The 22461-nt window shown below is 36.9% G+C and overlaps 1 protein-coding gene across 9 annotated transcripts in view; it reads right to left on the bottom strand.

Moving 5' to 3' along the window:
- The window catches only part of LOC127867511 (metalloendopeptidase OMA1, mitochondrial-like), a 182573-nt gene that overhangs the window by 156556 nt on the left and 3556 nt on the right, over nt 1-22461 (bottom strand). For 7 of the 9 annotated variants that reach the window (XR_008043524.1, XR_008043525.1, XR_008043523.1 and 4 more), the window contains exons 2-8: nt 13791-14164; nt 12486-12705; nt 6616-6789; nt 4397-4504; nt 3383-3559; nt 3003-3077; nt 1631-1780 (exon numbers count right to left, since the gene is read on the bottom strand). Coding sequence is in view for 5 of the 9 variants with exons in the window: in XM_052408707.1 (XP_052264667.1) it covers nt 1631-1780; nt 3003-3077; nt 3383-3559; nt 4397-4504; nt 6616-6789; nt 12486-12705; nt 13791-14110 (1224 nt within the window). In the remaining 4 variants the exon portion in view is untranslated. Of the gene's footprint in view, nt 1-1630; nt 1781-3002; nt 3078-3382; nt 3560-4396; nt 4505-6615; nt 6790-12485; nt 12706-13790; nt 14165-15596; nt 15677-22461 lie in introns of those variants that run through there. The other 2 variants (XM_052408710.1, XM_052408711.1) reach the window with 2 other exon arrangements.

The raw sequence follows: 22461 nt of genomic DNA, 5'->3' as shown, positions 1-22461 counted from the left end.
TGGTAACATTATTAGACTACAGATCTGCTATGTACCTTAGGTAAGAGCTCTGGTAACATTATTAGACTACAGATCTGCTATGTACCTTAGGTATGAGCTCTGGTAACATTATTAGACTACAGATCTGCTATGTACCTTAGGTAAGAGCTCTGGTAACATTATTAGACCACATAACTGCTATGTACCTTAGGTATGAGCTCTGGTAACATTATTAGACTACAGATCTGATATGTACCTTAGGTAAGAGCTCTGGTAACATTATTAGACTACAGATCTGCTATGTACCTTAGGTATGAGCTCTGGTAACATTATTAGACTACAGATCTGCTATATACCTTAGGTATGAGCTCTGGTAACATTATTAGACTACAGATCTGCTATGTACCTTAGGTAAGAGCTCTGGTAACATTATTAGACTACAGATCTGCTATATACCTTAGGTATGAGCTCTGGTAACATTACCACTAGACCACAGATCTGCTATATACCTTAGGTATGAACTCTGGTAACATTATTAGACTACAGATCTGATATGTACCTTAGGTAAGAGCTCTGGTAACATTATTAGACTACAGATCTGCTATGTACCTTAGGTTAGAGCTCTGGTAACATTATTAGACTACAGATCTGCTATGTACCTTAGGTAAGAGCTCTGGTAACATTATTAGACTACAGATCTGCTATGTACCTTAGGTATGAGCTCTGGTAACATTATTAGACTTCAGATCTGCTATATACCTTAGGTATGAGCTCTGGTAACATTATTAGACTACAGATCTGCTATGTAACTTAGGTAAGAGCTCTGGTAACATTATTAGACTACAGATCTGCTATGTAACTTAAATGAGCTCCGGTAACATTATTAGAATACAGATCCGCTATGTAACTTAGGTAAGAGCTCCGGTAACATTTTATTAGACCACAGATCTGCTATATACCTTAGGTATGAGCTCCGGTAACACTACCACTCGACCACAGATCTGCTATGTAGCTCAGGTATGAGCTCTGGTAACATTATTAGACTACAGATCTGCTATGTACCTTAGGTATGAGCTCTGGTAACATTACCACTAGACCACAGGTCTGCTATGTACCTTAGGTATGAGCTCCGGTAACATTACCACTAGACCACAAATCTGCTTTGTACCTTTAATATAGGTACAAGCTCCGGTAACACTACCATTTGACCACAGATCTGCTATGTACCTTAGGTCTGAGCTCCAGTAACACTACCACTAGACCACAGATCTGCTATGTAGCTTAGGTATGAGCTCCAGTAACATTACCACTAGACCACAGATCTGCTATGTACCTTAGGTATGAGCTCTGGTAACACTAGCACTAGACCACAGATCTGCTATTTACCTTAAGCATGAGCTCCAGTAACATTACCACTAGACCACAGATATGCTATGTACCTTAGGTATGAGCTCCAGTAACACTACCACTAGACCACAGATCTGCTATGTACCTTAGGTATGAGCTCAGGTAACATTACCACTAGACCACAGATCTGCTATGTACCTTAGGTATGAGCTCCAGTAACACTACCACTAGACCACAGATCTGCTATGTACCTTAGGTATGAGCTCTGGTAACATTACCACTAGACCACAGATCTGCTATGTACCTTAGGTATGAGCTCCTGGAAATATTTCACCCTTGAGTCATGTGAGGGGTGTGTGGACAGGAACTCTGCGGTCCTCTTCTCTCCCGCCATGTCCTCAAACACCTGCATGTTACTCCACAACACGGCACTCTCACGCACATCATAACACGCCTGGAAACATGAAGAAATAATGCTTTGATTAATTGTCCATGATAGAATTATTTTGGGATTGTAATTAAGAGAATCAACTGTACTCAAGCTGACTATTCTACCCAAACTAGAGTTTTGTCACAGACGTGACGAATACCCCCACATGCTGCATTGACACAGAATATTTTGCCCGTTGTCTTCACATAAAACAGCGGACACCATGCTCAATGTTTAAAACGCACTAAGTGATCCTGTTACTTAGTTTTTGACATTGAGCATGGTGTCCGCTGTTAGGGTTATATAGGAGTGAGCTTGTCTGTCAGTCTGTCTGTCTGTCAGTCGGTCCGTCTTAAGTGTCCGCTCTCTAATTTAAGTTGTTTTCATTTGATCTTCACCAAACTTGGTCAGGTGTTGTATCTAGATGATGTGTAGGTAAAGTTCAAACATGAGCCATGCCAAAAACTCCTATATAACCCTAAACTTCGTTTGTGGGGTTAAAATAATTATGTTACCTTGACCTTTGACCTGTTGATCTCAAAATAGATAGGCATGTTCTTTTTATCCCCATGTAACCATCATACCAATATGCATGGCTGTATGTGGAAGTGTTTCCTAGATATCGTGCAGAAATCAATGACCTACAGATCGAAAGACCTTCCAGCCCATTGACAGGTGCATAGCAACCAGCCCATCAACTTGCATAGCAACCATCCCATGGACAGGTACATAGCAACCAGCCCATTGACAAGTGCATAGCAACCAGCCCATTGACAGGTGCATAGCAACCATCCTATGGACAGGTGCATAGCAACCAGCTCATTGACAAATGCATAACAACCATACCATTGACTGGTGCATAGCAACCAGTCCATCAACAAGTGCATATCAACCATACAATTGACTGGTGCATAGCAATCAGCCAATTGACAAATGCGTAGCAATATACTCCTTCTTCTTCAAATGGGGCATCATAATTTAATTTATTCTATTGTAATGATATCTATTTAGTTTGTCTGTCTGTCTGTCTGTCTGTGTGTCTGTCTGTCTGTCTGGATACTTCTGAATTACCTAGAAACCCAAGGCTCAACATAATTTTCAAAATAACCATTAATGATCTTTTTTTAGCAATTATTACTAGTAACAGTAATACCATTGCAGTTTAAATCATACAAAAATTTGTTTGTGTTTAGCCATTTTCATCACAGGCTGCATGTTGTACACTACCCGTCAACATATTCCTTACCCTAGATGCCAGGTACAAGCCTGCATAGTCTGCCTCTCTCTCTATATCTCGACTGAAGGGCTTCTGGAATCCTACCTGGAATACAACCAATCTTGTAACAACACATCTGTGCTTATGTTACTGTGCGGTCAACCATGCAATCATTCATTAAGCTACCAAAACATATAAAGGAAGAAACAGAATGACAACACAGTTTTTAAAGTAAAAAATAAACTAGCCTTCTTTTCAAAATACCAACACAATAACAAATTGTTCCTTTTATATTTTAGATAAAAGAGCAACCATATAAAACATTACCCTTATCATGAAACACTAGTTGTCACAATATTAGGGTTCAACTAAGGGAAACAACTCAGTCCTCCCCAAGGGACATAACTCACATCTATCACCCGCTCATAGTACCAGTGCGCCACTAAAGCCAGCCCGTCGTTGGGGAGGATGCACCAGATGGCAGCCAGCAGTACAAACACAAACCAGTCCCACAGCTGTACCATACTCAACTCCTCTGCCTGAAACACAAACCAGTCCCACAGCTGTACCATACTCAACTCCTCTGCCTGAAACACAAACCAGTCCCACAGCTGTACCATACTCAACTCCTCTGCCTGAAACACAAACCAGTCCCACAGCTGTACCATGCTCAACTCCTCTGCCTGAAACAGGGCCAAGGGCAATTTTGATTGCCACCATTTGACTTGTTATTTCAATAATGAAATTCTCCATTTTCAAGATGATCAAGTTCTAACCAGAATAAAAACCCATAATGTCATTGGAAAAATAAATATGTATGCAAAATACTTGAATTGTTATTCCACTCAATTGGACATCGAATATCATCTTATTAAATTTTTTTTTATATCGCTAATTACAACTTCTTCAATAAGCAATTTTGTTGTAAATCTCCATTTTCATCTGTCTGCTCACTACAAAGGGCCAACAAGGATATCTTACACCTCAGTTTACTATTCTGATTTTGTATTTGTTAACAGATAGCAATGGCCTGACTACATATTTGTTTTAATTGTGTGTCTATGGTGCTCATGTATAGACCACATGTACATGATTGAGGTTGTTTTCATGTTAAGTACATTATAAAGAATCATAATCATAGAATTTCTGTAAAATCAAATTCTTAACTGTGACCACATTAATCACAGTAGATTATTTATATAAGTAGGATAAAGCATCTGCTTTGAGTTTGCAGGATTCCAAGCAAATGGTAACAACGCTGTCAATTAGTGCATATATATGTGTTCTTAAATTCTCTTTTGTACAACATTAAGTGCTGAATCTTTCCTGAAATGTTACACTTACACATGTAGTCTATGCAATTCAAAACAATAAAGCTAAAATAAAAAGATTTCAAGTAAAGTTGAACAGTCAAGGAGGATTACCGTGTGAGACATCAAGGCATGAGACAACTCGTGACCAAGAACTATCGCGAATTCATCCTCGTTGTGAACAAAATTGAGCAAACCAGTCATCACAAATATAGCACCATTCTGAAATAAAAACAACTTTAAACTTATTTGAATTAATTTTTTAATAAAACAATTGATTAATATATCCAACTTCTTGTCTTCTTAAAGGGCCTTGCTCACATATTTATTTTTTGTTTATCATTATCAGTTCATTGTATTAAATACGTGTTATAGAAATATAATGTTCAGATTGATACAAAATTATTAAATCAACAGTTTCATCAAATGAGTCGTGTTCGGAGAAAACTGGGCATAATGCATGTGCGTAAAGTGTTGTCCCAGATTAGCCTGTGCAGTCTGCACAGGCTAATCAGGGACGACACTTTCCGCCTAAACTTGATTTTCGGTACGGAGGGACTTCCTTGAAACTAAAAATACCATTAAAGTGGAAAGTGTCGTCCCAGATTAGCCTGTGTGGACTGCACAGTCTTATCTGGGACGACACTACGCACATGAATTAAGCCCAGTTTTCTCAGAAGAAGACACAATTTTTTTGCATTAACCAGATTTTATACCTTTTGGGAGCAAAATCTAAAGTGCTAACACTAGGACATATTAAGAACTTCACTCTTTTAAATTCTATGTTACATTTTATTTCCAAATTTAACATGAAAAGCATTAAAAATAGTGTGTAATTTTATCTATTTCCATTGATGATTATCCTTAAACAAATAAATATTTGTTTCAGTCATGAGTGCCATTGCCCTTTTTTGTAGAAAGTAGCCATTTCGGGAATCTGTGAACAGTTCTCTTAAACATATCAAATATTTTCCCTGTTCTGAGAAGTCTGTAATTTATGTGAAATTGCCATAATTAAGAGTGCACTTGAAAGAAAATTACTGCATAAAATCCCTAAAATCTAATGATACCCGACTTGTCATCATATTCTCTGTATAGAACATACAATATCCAAGGGAGACAACTTATATGACCTTATTTATCCTTTACCACTTAGATACGTATTTTTACACATTTGTAGTCCCTTAGAAAGTAAAATTTAATTAAAGACCTTTCTTTCTAGATTCATGTTTTAAAGGCTTCATCTCAAACCCTTAGATACTGATGAGCAGCAAACAGCATAAAACCTTAACAGACTGCAAGTTACTCACAGGCTGTTCTGGTTTTATGCTGTTTGCACATAGCCATTTTCACTTTGAGTGGGAAAGGGTTAAATAACAATGAACCACAAAATACATTAGGAGAGTTGTTGCTCTTGGTTATTGTAAACCTAAAATACTGCTGTTATCTTTATGTGATACTATTCTGCAATTAACCCTTTACCCCTTATAAACACCATTTTATGCATTTGTAGTCCCTTACAAAAATCTAGTTAACTTTAAAATCGACTTTACTAGAATCAAGTTTAAAAGGCTTCACATCCAACTTTAAGATACTGAAAAACAGCAAACAGCATAAAAAACAAACAAACTGTGAGTAACTCGCAGGCTGTTCTGGTTTTATGCTGGTTGCAAAAGCCATTTTCACTTTGCTTCTGGTGGGGAAAGGGTTAAGCATGATTACAACAAGACCCATATTAATCAGCCACAAACATGAGTCATTGAAAAATCCACTGAACTCTACCTCTGTCTGTTACACACTACTTGTTACAGAGGGGGTAATTACGTGATAGTCAAGATGGCGACGTCCATGCCGAGACACTTAATTTTCGCCGTTTTATACCCTTTATTACTTCTGTTACACTTTCCAGCCATATCAGTAAAAAGGTGATTAGCTTTTATTCCGTATTTAAATACTTTTATTCCGTATTTAAATACGCTTTATAACTCGACTTTACTCCCCGCAAATTTTCTTAGTGGAGCCCTAATTAGGACATCCCGCAAAGAAATTTTGCACCGAGTATAGTCGAGATATAGAGCGAATATTTCTATGAAATAAAAGCCAGTAATTTTCTTCCTAATATGGCTGGAAAGTGAGCAGAATAAGAAAAAAATAATACAAGTAATAAAGGGACTAAAACGAAGAAAAATACCTGCCTCGGCATGGACTTCGCCATCTTGTTTGTAACATGATTACCCCCTCTGTGTTATCTGCCTTAAACTGTGCTACCGTTAATCATAATTAATGTATTTTGATTAATACAATTTAAATAACAAGAAATTCAAAGATCATACTGGATACACAAATGCATTGACTTCATTTGCATCAACAATGCGTATCTTCCAGGGTATATCATTGATACCAGGGAAGTCTGCATTGGACTTCTGTAGCCTGCGCAGCACCGTGTCCACCAGCTTGTATCGGCCATCAGACTCCGGAAGTATCTTGCCCTGCAGATTTTCCATCATCTAAATAAACAGAAAATTGATATTTTAGCAGTCTCTTTATAAAAATGAGCTGCGCCATGTGAAAACAAGTCTGAACATGCTATTCAGGGAGGACACTTTCTGTGAACATGCTATTCAGGGAGGACACTTTCTGTGAACATGCTATTCAGGGAGGACACTTTCTGTGAACATGCTATTCAGGGAGGACACTTTCTGTGAACATGCTATTCAGGGAGGACACTTTCTGTGAACATGCTATTCAGGGAGGACACTCACTGTGAACATGCTATTCAGGGAGGACACTCACTGTGAACATGCTATTCAGGGAGGACACTCACTGTGAACATGCTATTCAGGGAGGACACTCACTGTGAACATGCTATTCAGGGAGGACACTCACTGTGAACATGCTATTCAGGGAGGACACTCACTGTGAACATGCTATTCAGGGAGGACACTTTCTGTGAACATGCTATTCAGGGAGGACACTTTCTGTGAACATGCTATTCAGGGAGGACACTTTCTGTGAACATGCTATTCAGGGAGGACACTTTCTGTGAACATGCTATTCAGGGAGGACACTTTCTGTGAACATGCTATTCAGGGAGGACACTCACTGTGAACATGCTATTCAGGGAGGACACTTTCTGTGAACATGCTATTCAGGGAGGACACTTTCTGTGAACATGCTATTCAGGGAGGACACTTTCTGTGAACATGCTATTCAGGGAGGACACTTTCTGTGAACATGCTATTCAGGGAGGACACTCACTGTGAACATGCTATTCAGGGAGGACACTCACTGTGAACATGCTATTCAGGGAGGACACTCACTGTGAACATGCTATTCAGGGAGGACACTCACTGTGAACATGCTATTCAGGGAGGATACTCACTGTGAACATGCTATTCAGGGAGGACACTTTTGCGTAAACTGGATTTTTGCTAATTAGAGACTTCCTATAATGAAAAATTTAATAGAAGTGGAAATTATTATTCTGATATGCCTGTGCAGACTGCATAGGCTTATCTGGGACGGCATTATAGGCACATGTTATTAACCCTGTTTCCCAGAGCAAGGCTTAAACTAGAAATTGCGCGGCAGAGGCCGACGCGTATCCCCACGCCGCATGTTTGACCTAGGGGCGCCCCAGGGTTGGTAATGGGGCTGTGCATAGTTGAGATTGATCGTACTGTCATAACAGATGTTCAGTATCAATTTGAGGTAAATCTGTGTCGAAATGAAGAAGTTAATATAAAACAAGGGCTGTTTGTTCAACATGCATGTCCCCCATATGGGCTGTCAGTTGTAGTGGCAGCCATTGTGTGAATACGTTTTTTTGTCACTGTGACCTTGACCTTTGACCTAGTGACCTGAAAATCAAAAGGGGTCATCTGCCAGTCATGATCAATGTACCTATGAAGTTTCATGATCCTAGGCGTAAGCTTTCTTGAGTTATCATCCGGTTACCATTTTACTGTGTAAAGTCACCGTGACCTTGACCTTTGACCTAGTGACCTGAAAATCAATAGGGGTCATCTGCCAGTCATGATCAATATACCTATTAAGTTTCATGATGCGTAAGCTTTCTTGAGTTATCGTCCGGAAACCATTTTACTGTGTCAAGTCACTGTGACCGTGACCTTTGACCGAATCACCTGAAAATCATTAGGGTCATCTGCGAGTCATGATCATTGTACCTATGAACTTTCATGATCCTAGGCGTAAGTGTTCTTGAGTTATCATCCGGAAACCATTTAACTGGTTCGAGTCACCGTGACCTTGACCTAGTGACCTGAAAATCAATAGGGGTCATCTGCGAGTCATGATCAATGTACCTATGAAGTTTCATGATCCTAGGCGTAAGCGTTCTTGAGTTATCATCCGGAAACCATTTTACTGGTTTGAGGAACCGTGACCTTGACCTTTGACCTAAAGACCTGAAAATCATTAGGGGTCATCTGTGAGTCATGATCAATGTACCTATGAAGTTTCATGATCCTAGGCGTAAGCGTTCTTGACTTATCATCCGGAAACCATTTTACTGGTTCTAGTCACCGTGACCTTTGACCTCAAAATCAATAGGAGTCATCTGCGAGTCATGATAAATGTACCTATGAAGTTTCATGATCCTAGGTGCAAGCGTTCTTGAGTTATCATTGATTTTCTGTGTCGAGTCACCATAACCTTGACCTTTGACCTAGTAACTTAAAATTCAATAGGGGTCATCTGCAAGTCATGATCAATGTACCTATGAAATTTCATGATCCTAGGCCTAAGCGTTCTTGAGTTATCATCCTGAAACCATTTTACTGGTTCTAGTCACCGTGACCTTGACCTTTGACCTAGATTTCAAATTTTATCATCGACCCTAAATTCAAGGTCAAGGTCACAGGGTTCAAAAATTGTATGCGCGTGGAAAGGTCTTGTCCAGATACACATGCGCACCAAATATGAAAGCAATATCTGACGTTATGAGCCTTTTTTGAATCGCGGTCGCATATTTCGAAACCTGAAGGCGGACCCAAAGTTAAAAAATTTCATGCGTATGGACTGGTGTTGTCCAGATACACATGTGTACTACATATGATAGCAATATCTGATGGGACGCAGTAGGTATGAGCCTTTTTTGAATCGGGGACGCAGATTTTGAAACCTGAACGCTGACCTCAAGTTCAAGGTCACAGAGGTCAAAACAAGAGATGTCAGAGGACAGCGCGCTCGACTATTCGAGTGCTTGACAGTATAACGTAAGCCATTATGGGGAAATTTTTCATATTCAATAATTGATTAGTCGATCTTTCAAAAATAAAAAAAGGAAAAAAAAAAATTTTGGGGGGGGGGGGGGGGAGGAGGGGGTATAATGTGGGATGTGGTCATTTATTAGACGATCTTTCAAAAATAAAAAAAGGAGAAAAAAACTTTTTTTTTGGGGGGGGGGGTAGGGTGGGGTGAAGGGGGTATAATGTGGGGTGTGGTAATTTATAAGATGATGTTAAAAAAAAAAATGGGGGGGGAGGTTGGGGGTGGTAGGGGGGTGAGAAGGGGGTATGATGTGGGGTGGGGTAATTTATTAGATGTTAAACAATTTTATTTTAGTTTTGATGGGGGGGGGGGGGGAAAGGATTCTGGGTAGGGGCGTGGGGTATTGTTTGGGTGGAATCCATTGTGGTATTCAGGTAAGTGTTGTTTTGTCAAAGTAATAATAAAATGTGATAATAAATAAAGAAGTTATGGCAATTTAAGCAAAATTTTCAATAATCTAAGTGTAAAAGGGGCCATAATTATGTAAAAATGCTTGATACAGAGGTTTGCTCTTGTTTATAGGTTGGGGTCATGTTGGTAAACAAGTATGCAAAATATAAAAGCAATATGTCAAAGGATATAGGAAATATTTGGGGTAGTACGCAAAGTTTAACATAGATTTATCAATAATATGCATATTCTAAGTATAAAAGTCGGTTATAATTCTGTCAAAATGCTTGATACAGTTGTATGCTCTTGTTTATAGGTTGGGGTCATGATGGTAAACAAGTAGGCAAAATATTAAAGCAATATGTCAAGGGACATTGAAAATATTTGGGGTAGTACGTAAACTTAAACATTCGCTGCATATTTTAAGTGGAAAAGGGGCCATAATTATGACAAAATGCTTGATAGAGTTGTCTGATCTTGTTTTCAGGTTGGGGTCATGTTGGTAAACAAGTATGCAAAATATGAAAACAATATGTCAAGGGACAATGAAAATAATTGGGGTAGTACGAAAACTTTAACATTTGCACGCTAACGCTTATGGAAAGGGCACGGAAACGCCGACGCCGGGGTGAGTAGGATAGCTCCACTATATATATTTCATATATAAAAGTCGACCTAATAATTATGCTCATGGAAAGGTGTTGTCCAGATACACATGCATACCAAACATGAAAGCATTATCTGAAGGAACACAGTAGTTATGAGCCTTTTTCGATTCGCTGTCGCAGATTTCGAAACCTGAATGATGACCTTAAATTCAAGGTGAACGTCACAGGGGTAAAATATTTTATGCTCATGGAAAGGTGTTGTCCAGATACACATGCATACCAAATATGAAAGCAATATTTGAAGGGACACAATACATGTACACTTGGGGACTGTTCTAACAAATCACCTTTTATGAATATCTCAGTTATTAGTAAAGATATCATTTGACTACATTCTATGCAAGATCACAATGAAATCATTCACCCGTGACGATTGGACGCCTTAGCACGTGGGGTAGGTGTGGTTCCATATTAATGCAAGTGGAAATGGTGAAATGCGATATAATTCTAGTTTTATTTCAATTTAGTTATTTTAGGTGGGTTCTTACACAAGGAAAACATAAAAATTTATCACAAAACAATATAGCTTGTATGAATATTCAGCAGCGCAATCGCACACCTTGCATTCTGAAGGCTACCTTCCCCACTTGCGTCTGATCGTCACAGATGAATGATTTTAGCGTTTGCTTGCTTATAATGTAATCAAATGATCACATGTGCAATTTTAAATAAAAATATTTACTTATTATTGAGATATGTTAGTTTTAAAAGTGCTGCATTAGAAAAGTCACCAAGTGTAGTAAAACGCGATATATATGTTATTCCAATTTAATTTCAATTTCATCATTCTGATGAGTTTTTACACAAGAAAAACATAACATTTATTTAATAAAAACAATATAGCTTGAATGAATATTCAGGAGCGCAACGGCTCACTCGGCATGTTGCAAGCCGGTCAGTTATTAAGACATGTAAGTTTATTCTTGTTACTTTTAACATTTTTATTATTTTACGTTGTACAAGTTTGCGAATTTGACTTTTGAAGTGACGTTTTTAATTTGTTAAGTTTATTATTTTGTTGTTTTTTAATTCAATTAAATTTTCAGGAATTATCAAATATGCGTACAATTTTTCTTGGTCCAAATTCCAACACAATCTGTTCAAAAATAAGGGAGCTATATTGATATGATTAAGTGATGCATTAGAAAAGTCTCCCAAGTGTAGATATGAGCCTTTTTCGAATCGCTGTAGAATATTTCGAAACCTGAATGTTGACCTCAAGGTCAAGGTCAAAAGGGTAAAACATTGGATGCGCATGGAAAGGTGTTGTCTAGATACACATGCATACCAAATATGAAAGCAATATCTGAAGGGACACAGTAGTTATGAGCCTTTTTCGAATCGCAGTCTCAGGAAAATCTCTGACCCGGCCCCACCCTAAGCCCCATAACTCTTGACCCAGGGGTCGGATCAAAATTCTGTCGCCATCACCATCCCACATATGCTCATAACTACCATGTGTGCAAGTTTCAAGGTTCTAGAGCTAATAGTGTAGGAGAAGATAATGGCCAGGACGACGGACGAACAGTGACATAACCACATAATTCCCACTTTTTCTCCAAAAAGGGTGGGTATAATATCCGCCAATTAAAAAATAATTACATGCAAGAAAGCATATTTACCAATGAAGGGTCTTGAATTCACAAGTAACAACTCTAGTTATTTTGTTCGCAAGGCTTTTTAATCAGTAACGTTTCAGTTCCACTTTATTTTTCAAAAATATGATAATGTATGGGATATGTGCCATAAGCAAAGGTCTTAATTTTATTTACAAGAATATTTAAGACACTGACTATTTGGCAGGGCTGTATAAATAATTTCTCCTCTCATGTGTTCTATGACACAGTTCATACCATTTCTGTGTTAAAGTCTGCAATTTTCTTCACTTGTTCAGGCAGCAGAGTGATGAACCTTTTTCTGCCGGTAAGTGGTGCTTCCTGCAAGTGGGTCTCGTAGAACAGCAGTGAGAGAGAGCCCAAGACGATGCCAAGGATTGCAAACACTGCTATTTTGTACCTCAATATCTTTGCTTGCATCTCAGGGGGCTGCTTCATTCGCCACTGTCGGAAACGGCTGAAAATGTGCATCTTTTTATATGCTTTCCAAATATTTGAGTACATTTGAATAGGCCAGCAATTGATTATTTTGTGTTTTCAGGATTTTCTCCAATGTTCACCTTTTTTAAACATTGACAAATTACTAAGCATATTAAGCATTAATATTCATACATATTAAAAACTAACTAAATTAATAAATAATCATATATACATATTTATTATATTTTTTTCACAGTGACAAATTTGATTGCCGACAACTGTCTTTTACTGTGGTTATATGTACATTAAGGAATCTGATTTGGTAAATTACAGGAGGACCGGAGTGCATAGAAACATGTCCAATAGCATTGTCTGTTATCATACAAGCAATAACCCTTTTGTTGTTGACGAGAGTGGCATGGTGTGAACATTTATCTCTAACAACACAGCATCAGGAACATCCTACTGTGGATCAGTTATGTGCTTTTGGCTTAATATGTGTTGCTGCATCTATTTATTAGACTTTAGATGTAATAAAATCTGACTAAAATATGGAAAAATAAATGTAATTGTCAAATTTTTTTATCTATACTTTTTAGTACTGAATAGAATATAAATTTCTACCCATTAATTTACACATTTAACACTTTTGTAATTTTCAGTCTTTTAATTCTGGCTGGAACTTAAACAAAAAAGCAAATTTGTTGAATTGATATCCCCCGCCATTATAATTCTGGACACAAAAAAAGCATTTTTTTAAGATACAAAGGGCCATAACTCCGTTATTATCAGATGGTGTACAATGCCATTTGGCGTGCATTATCCTCTTATCCATATATATACTCATACCAAGTTTCAATGAAATCCGCCCAAGCACTTCCAAGATATGGCTCCGGACACAAAAGTGCCAGACGGACGGACGGACAACGCCAAAACAATATCCCTCCGCCTATGACGGGGGATAATTATTGGATGAAAGTCCAGAATTGGTTTACTTAAACCTTAGTTCAGTCAGGTGCATTTTAAATGTACACTGCAACAGCATATCTTTCAAATTATGTAATTGTCAAAAGTAGAACTAATGATTTTTTAATACAACTTATGTACTTAGAAAGGGCTTACCGTCCTGTTAGCACAGCTGTCACTTTCAACAAAAAGCCTTTAAACAGTGGCAGTAGTGGCAAAAACCATGGAGCTCTTGTGGCAGAAGTGATGTGAATATTTCGCAAAATACATAAGCTTGGCGGACACTGGATCAGTTGTGCATGTCCTCCATTTGTGCGAATAATCTTGCTCTGAAGTAGTCTTGTTTGCAAATGTCTGACATGTTTTAATGCATCACATTTCACCTTAATACTGCATGAAATAGGATTCTGATGCCTTGAAAGGATTTTCAGTTGATGGCATGTCAAGCCCTTTGAAAGCTGCAGAAGTCTGGCCATGTTTGGCTCTTAACTGTTAACCCTTATGCCAAAATAGCCCGATATTGGCTTCCTCTGAAAGCAGAAAAAAATTATACTTATCACAAAAAGCTATATCAAGTCATATAGATACAAGAACGCACTTGGAGCATCACACCTCTACCAAAAAGTAACTTTACTTTAAAATGTAACTATAGCTTTGTCACAGACGTGACAAATACCCCCACATGCCCCATTGACTAGAATATTTTGCATGTTGTCTTCACTAAGTGACCCTGTGACATAGTTTTTGACCCGACATGGCCCATGTTCGAACTTTACCTGCACATCATCTTGATACAATTTCTGACAAAGTGTAGTGAAGTTCTGATGAAAACTACTTGAATTAGAGAGAGGACACCATGCTGAAAAATTTAAAACACACTAAGTGATCCTGTGACCTAGATTTTGACTTGGCACGACCCATATTTGAACTTGACCTAGACATCATCTAGATACAACATCTGACCAAGTTTGGTGAAGATCGGATGAAAACAACTTGAATGAGAGAGCAAACACTTAATACGGCAGTTTTTTTTTTCCTTGTTTGTGTCCTGCCGAAAATCAGCCCTTTCCCCTCGGATTTTTTCCCCTCAGGTGGTAAATTAATTTTCTATGCTGACCCCAAGCACTCCTTTGAACTCCTGACATCACTGAGGACTTGAACCCATTAAAGTGCAAGACCTGCTTCTGACGCCATCAACCTTGGAGGGCCAAGGATACAATAAGAAAACACAATGAAGACATTTCCTCAGGCTGCATGGCTTGTTAGGAAACATCAGGCTTTAATGATGCCAACCTTACTGTCCTAAAGACTCGAGCCTTTTCTGAAGCAAACCTATGCCTAAAGAAGGCTTCTGACAGTGCCTCAGTAAAGCTCTTGGCTTCAAAGAAGCTATATATGTTGCCTCAATGTGGCTCCTGGCATCAGTCCGGGCCTCTTGTCTTCTTACAGATACCATATGCAGAATGCTTCACAGAGGCCCTGCAGCCCTTTGAAATGCCTTTTCTATTACTCAGATGCAGATAAAACTATGCATCCTGGGCAACACTGCTTTGAAGCTTTGTAGCGGCCATTTACAGTAATACCCAACTGTTGAGTTCCCTTTATTCAGAGACAATATTTTTCTTGCATTGCAAAGGAGATACAACAGCATTTGCAAGAGAATTGACTAACAATCAATTTGCAAGAGAATTGACTAACAATCAATTTGCAAGAGAATTGACTAACAATCAATTTGCAAGAGAATTGACTAACAATCAATTTGCAAGAGAATTGACTAACAATCAATTTGCAAGAGAATTGACTAACAATCAATTTGCAAGAGAATTGACTAACAATCAATTTGCAAGCCTTAATACACAGGTACAAGTTTACAACCTACCAAGTGAAGCGGAGAGCCATGAACGTTTTCAAATGCCCTTGTACATTACAAAGACTACTATTATAAATTATTGATTTACACACAAAATATCCACGGCATTTTTAGGCAGATTTTATACCATTTTACCATATTCGTGAAATATTCAATGCTCTAAAATGCATAATAAATCACTACTACAAATAACGCACACATTCTCTAGACGGTGACATGTTTATTGAAAAAGATATGATAAGACAAACGAAGCCCCTCGATGTATAGAACAAGTTTTCAAGACTGGGGCATGAAAGGTCAATTAGGAGCATAACAGGATTTATAACCATGAAATTCGAGATGTTAACTGACTGAAGCAAAGGTCAAATTTTCGGTGTGCAAAATAACGCATGGCAGAAAAAATGGTTGAATCAAAAAAGAGTCAATTTTTAATTTGATTGCATCAAAACGAATTTTGTATCTACATGTAGTGACATCCCTGTTCAATAATATTTACTTACCGTCTTGTGAATTATAAATTTCCATATTCTTTACACAGCATTGATACAAGTTAGATAGTTTAAATGTGTACGTAAAGTAACAAGAAACATCCTATTCTACAATAAAACCTTTTCCCCACATCATGGCCCCTCATCAACGAGTTATGGAGGTTTCGGTAAATTGGTATAAATTAAGGGATTATCGCACATTTAGTCGATAAGCGTGTACACAAATTGAGTTGTTTGGAACTAATTAAATTATCTGATTAAAATGTACGGAGTTGTTGTTATCAATTTAGAGATGTCTGCAAAGTGTTAATATTAATTACCCAGGCTTGCAACCTATTAATATTCTAATCAAGGGAGGTAATTTATATATTACAAGTTTATCTTTAGGTCCTGATTTTTTTGTTTTTAATATGTTTTTATACAATTTATTGGAAAAAACTTAATTAAAGTGTATCAGATAAAAATAATAATAATTTTATCAAATATATTTGTTTCTTATATGAATAAAATTTTCGCTCCTTTTTCCACATAGGGTAGCCGTGAAGACCCTTTAAATAAACTCTGACGTTCACACACACTTTTTAATACATAAGTATACAGTGATATGCCTTAATAATTTGTTAAATATTGAGAGTGAGGTATGTTATCAAGTGGATTTTTCTAAAAATAATCTAAATATGTATGTTTAGAACATGAACATTATCAGAACATGCTTTAACAGTGGTGGCCGATTTTTTATGTACACGACCAGTAATTTTCAAACTGTGAAAAAACAAATATTTTCCTTCTTTAATCATGTTTACAAAAAAAACAAATTGTGGTGACATCAACGGTTGTTTATTTGTGGTATAAATAAAATAATTATGTAATTGGATAATTATAAAATTATCACCGTCATTTTCAAATAAAATATCAAAGGGAGGATGAAGAGAAGGTTTTCACAGGTTATCAAGTATTTAAGGTAAGTTTTGTTGCTCAATTGTTAAAGTGTGCATACTACAAGGGTGTCAAGTGACCAAAATCTAAAATCCTGAAAAAAAGCCTTACATGTGGGTTGCCAGTGCCAAAAAGATGGTTAATAATTCATTTAATTATGTTAACTGTGTTAACAATATGTCAAATTAAAATAATTTGTGTTTAAAATGACTTTTTGTGACAAAAAAACTTTAAATACCAGAACAAAAATCCTGTTATTCATATCAATTGAATATCAAAGCAGTTTGTGAGGGCCTAAATCCTGAATTCAGGAATAATCCTGAATATTGACAACTCTGATACTACCTCATGTATATATTGAGAAATTGAGTGCTTTTCGGTGGTCTAAAATACTATTGTGCTTTATATTTAAAACTGAAATCAATATCAAACAAATTATTTCATATTTGTTTATGGTTTTTGTTTGTTATGTTTTTTTTAAAATAAATCATGTCTACAATATTTTACAAGAACCTTTTTTTAATAGCATTAAACTTAATTTAAGATCTTACATTGATTCCGTCTTAAATCATCTTTTATTATTACTATTATGTTATTTAAATAAAAGCACCAATTAGTTAAAAAACAACAGTATTGAGATATTTAAATAATAAATTTACTTTCAATAGAGTTACATTTTAAATTCAATCTACATTTTTTGGTTTGGTACCTACATTTCCTAAAAGAATTTGTTAAAACAAGGCCTGTTTGTAAAACATGCATGCCCCCTATATGGGTGGTGGTGGTGGTGTTTGGTGGTGGTGGTGGTGGTGGGTAGGTGGGTGGTTGGGTGGTGGTGGTGGTGGCGGCGGCAGTGGTGGTGGTGGTGGTGGTGGAGGAGGAGGAGGAGGAGGAGGAGGAGGAGGAGGAGGAGGAGGAGGAGGAGGAGGAGGAGGAGGAGGAGGAGCAGTAGTAGTAGTAGAAGTAGTAGTAGTAGTAGTAGTATGCATTACAAAAATGCAGTTAGCCTTACATTTGGTAAAATTTAAATATATTACAAGGGAGGCAAATGCTGTAACAAAAAGAACATGCATAAACGGTAGTTGTTTTCCTTGTTTGAACCATGCTTAATCCTTAAAATGCCTATTTCCAGTAACTGTGACCTTCACCTGTGACCTTTGACCTAGTGACCTCAAAATCAATAGGGGTCATCTGCGAGTCATGATCTATCTACCTAGGCCTAAGCGTTCTTGAGTTATCATCCGGAAACCACCTGGTGGACGGACAGATGGACGGACCGACCGACATGAGCAAAGCAATATACCCCCTCTTCTCTGAAGGGGGCATAAATAGTTCAAAGGTAGCTCATTCATGAACCTTAATTCTTTACGTTAGGCATAGCATTAATTACTCGACTCAAAATTAATCCACAGTTTGCGAATATATGCCCCTGATATCATTGTAAGCCAATAATAGGTTTCATTAAAACCTCATTGTAGGTATACCACCTCTATACAAAACCAATTTTCCGAAACCTCCACGGCATTTACTATATAAATTCAATTTACCTAACTTGTTATTTACCGAAACCTCCAGCACCCTTGTCAACAACAGTACATTGATTCTCCACTTAAGTAGTAAATTAGGAGAAAATTCTGTCCCAGGTGTATATTTTCCTGTGATGTTGCTCAAAAACATGTTTGCTGTTTTGTATTTCACGAGTGTCATTAGTACTCATTACGTACATAAAACATAAATAATTGATGTTTCGTGTGCGTTTTTTCAATAATTCCAGCACATAAAGGTGCTATTTCAACGCTTTTTCAATGTCCCCAACCACCGAAGCACATACTTCGTTTGGTTATATATCACTTTCCCGAAAATCACGAGATGAAAAACTCCATCAAAAGTATAAACAAGGGCTGTTTGTATAACATGCATGCCCCCCATATGGGCTGTCAGTTGTAGTGGCAGCAATTGTGTGAATAAGTTTTTTGTCACTGTGACCTTGACCTTTGACCTAGTGACCTGAAAATCAATAGGGGTCATCTGCCAGTCATGATCAATGTACCTATGAATTTTCATGATCCTATGCCTAATTATTCTTAAGTTATCGTCAGAAAACCATTTTACTGTTTCGAGTCACTGTGACCTTGACCTTTGACCTAGTGACCTGAACATTAATAGGGGTCATCTGCTAGTCATGATCAATTTACCTATGAAGTTTCATGATCCTAGGCATAAGCATTCTTGAGTTATCATCCGGAAACCATTTTACTACTTGGAGTCACTGTGACCTTGACCTTTGACCTAGTGACCTGAAAATCAATAGGGGTCATCTGCCAGTCATGATCAATGTTCCTATGAAGTTTCATGATCCTAGGCGTAAGCATTCTTGAGTTATCATCCGGAAACCATTTTACTATTTCGAGTCACTGTGACCTTGACCTTTGACCTAGTGACCTGAAAATCAATAGGGGTCATCTGCCAGTCATGATCAATATACTTATGAAGTTTCATGATCCTAGGCCTAAGCGTTCTTGAGTTATTATCCAGAAACCATCTGGTGGACGACCGACCGACGGACCGACAGACCGACCAACATGTGCAAAACAATATATCCCCTCTTCTTCGAAGGGGGGCATAATAAAGATCAAATAACTTAGTATATACATGTACATCAAATTCTTTACGGATATTTTATTTTGGAAAATATACATGATGAAAAAACCATGTCCCTGAAACATTGTACAGATACGTTACCAAACTTCAGAGCTACAAGAATAACAATACTATACCCCTTTTGATTATTAAAACTGCTCTTTTAACATCACAAAACATTATATTTCATCAGCTAGACGTTAATACTGCTACCAGAAACATTAATAAAAAGCAATGATGCCTTCATTAAGGTAAGGCGACATTTAGTTTTTCTTAAAAAACGGAACAGATAGGTTACCATCCTTTCTCACTGAACACCATGTACCCTCGTTGTTAAATGCATATCGGGTCTTTTTAAAGTAAATTTTAAATATATAAATGCCAAAAATGATCAACTTTGATATATCTGACAAATATAAATGAGGCATCTGATGTTGTTTAGTTTTGGGCAAAAGATACTTTACGAACAGATACGTTACCGATTTTCGCAAAATGAGATTAAATTGATATTTTTGCGCGATAACCAAATGATGTTATATAGCTGATGGCCTCATGTATCAAGCAACATTGCTGGACCACGTTTTTACGCCATTTTTGAAAAAGAAAAAGAAAGGAAAACAAAATATTAGAATCTCTTGAAAACAAGGGTAAGTGGAGATTTTAGCAAAATTCGTTGGAAAATAGCTATGACATACATATAATATTTTACTATTTATATCATAGAATTATATTTTGTTGATATTTGATGACATAGAAGAAGTTGATATAGAAATATTCCAAGAAATATATTGTAGAACTCTTTGATATTCTTGGTAACATATCTGTTTTGTCTGGTAACGTATCTGTTTTAAAATGATACATGATTTTATTTAGGATCTATAGGTGTAATATGCTTTTGAATTCTGAATACATAAAAATGTTTCGTTATGATGAAATATCATAGTTTAGTATAACAAATAACTTTTTCCTGTAGCCTGTGTTAAAATAGTAGACCAATATAGTAAATAGATATCCATCATATCAGACAGCATGGAAAAGTCAAGAGCCAGGACAAAACGGGAAAGGTAAAACTGGATTTTTTAAATTTGATTAATCTCCTATCTAATTATGGATAATAATATTCAATGCTTCACAAAACACAATATGTAGATCTATTTTATACAAGTGATAACAAGGGCTGTTTGTAAAACATGCATGCCCCCATATGGGCTGTCCGTTGTAGTGGCAGCCATTGTGTGAATACAATTTTTGTCACTGTGACCTTGACCTTTGACCTAGTGACCTGAAAATCAACAGGGATCATCTGCCGGTCACGATCAATGTACCTATGAAGTGTCATGATCCTAGGCAAAGCGTTCTTGAGTTATCATCCGGAAATCATTTTACTATTTCGGGTCACCGTGACCTTTGACCTTGTGACCTCAAAATCAATAGGGGTCATTTGCAAGTCATGATCAATCTTCCTATGAAGTTTCATGATCCTAGGCGTATGCGTTCTTGAGTTATCATCCGAAAACCATTTTACTATTTCGGGTCACCGTGACCTTGACCTTTGACCTAGTGACCTCAAAATCAATAGGGGTCATCTGCGAGTCATGATCAATCTACCCATGAAGTTTCATGATCCTAGGCGTATGCGTTCTTGAGTTATCATCCGGAAACCATTTTACTATTTTGGGTCACCGTGACCTTTGACCTAGTGACCTCAAAATCAATAGGGGTCATCTGCAAGTCATGATCAATCTACCCATGAAGTTTCATGATCCTAGGCGTATGCGTTCTTGAGTTATCATTCAAAAACCATTTTACTATTTGTGGTCACCGTGACCTTGACCTTTTACCTAGTGACCTCAAAATCAATAGGGGTCATCTGCGAGTCATGATCAATGTACCTATGAAGTTTCATGATCCTAGGCCCAAGCGTTCTTGAGTTATTGTCTGACAACCACCTGGTGGACGGACCGACAGACCGACCGACAGACCGACATGAGCAAAGCAATATACCCCCTCTTCTTCGAAGGGGGGCATAAAAATAAAACTATATTTGTTATCAACATTATTAAACATTGATTTTAAAAACGTGATATCTTAATAAACGCTGTAACAAATTAACATACACAAATTCAGGCACGTACTAGTACTTAGAATATTGCTTTATGTAATATTTACTTTTTATGTAGAACAATAAGTTAGTACGGAGTAAATTTTATACGCGTGATAATTTTGTTTAATTGAAATCATTAAAACAATTCTAATGATTTTAAGGCCAAATTTTTAGGAATATAAAAAATACTTATAAAAATTATTCGCTTTCAAAACAGTCAAATTGAAAATTATCAACAATTAACGGCTTAAACACCAAATACAATTCAGGCTTCAAAATATTAAATTAATGTATATAAACCAAGTTTAAAGGTGTCGATACAAGATGTCAGCAAGTTCTATGAATGGGCATCAACACACGAGAAGAAGATCAAATTGATATTCTATATACAAGAGGACTATGAAGCAGGAGATATGTTACTGCAATTAAAAATGACATTGTGATCAATGTTTTACGTGCAATGTAGTCTTTCACACACATAAACAGACACATTTTGTTGTTTGAAAGTATTTAAAGTTATTGTAACGTGCCTTATACTGTGTTTTGTCAGTATCTATTTGTATGTAAAAATTAACACAATTTACTTCAATTCCATACCATGTACAATACAGCAAAAATAATTATATTCATTTCGTACATGCATATTAATGTTAAAAGATTTGTAATAAACATATAAAACATATAACATTTTGAGCATCACATTACCATTTTTATCATAACTGTTGGTTTCTACTAAGTACCATAAAACCAGATTGTCATTGCTGACACATGCAGAAAACAGATACGTTA

The sequence above is a fragment of the Dreissena polymorpha genome, chromosome 2 (genome assembly GCF_020536995.1).
Source record: "Dreissena polymorpha isolate Duluth1 chromosome 2, UMN_Dpol_1.0, whole genome shotgun sequence".
In the NCBI taxonomy this organism is placed as follows: Eukaryota; Metazoa; Mollusca; class Bivalvia; order Myida; family Dreissenidae; genus Dreissena; species Dreissena polymorpha.
Note: the sequence above shows the minus strand (reverse complement) of the source record. Positions and strands in the feature narration are given on the sequence as shown.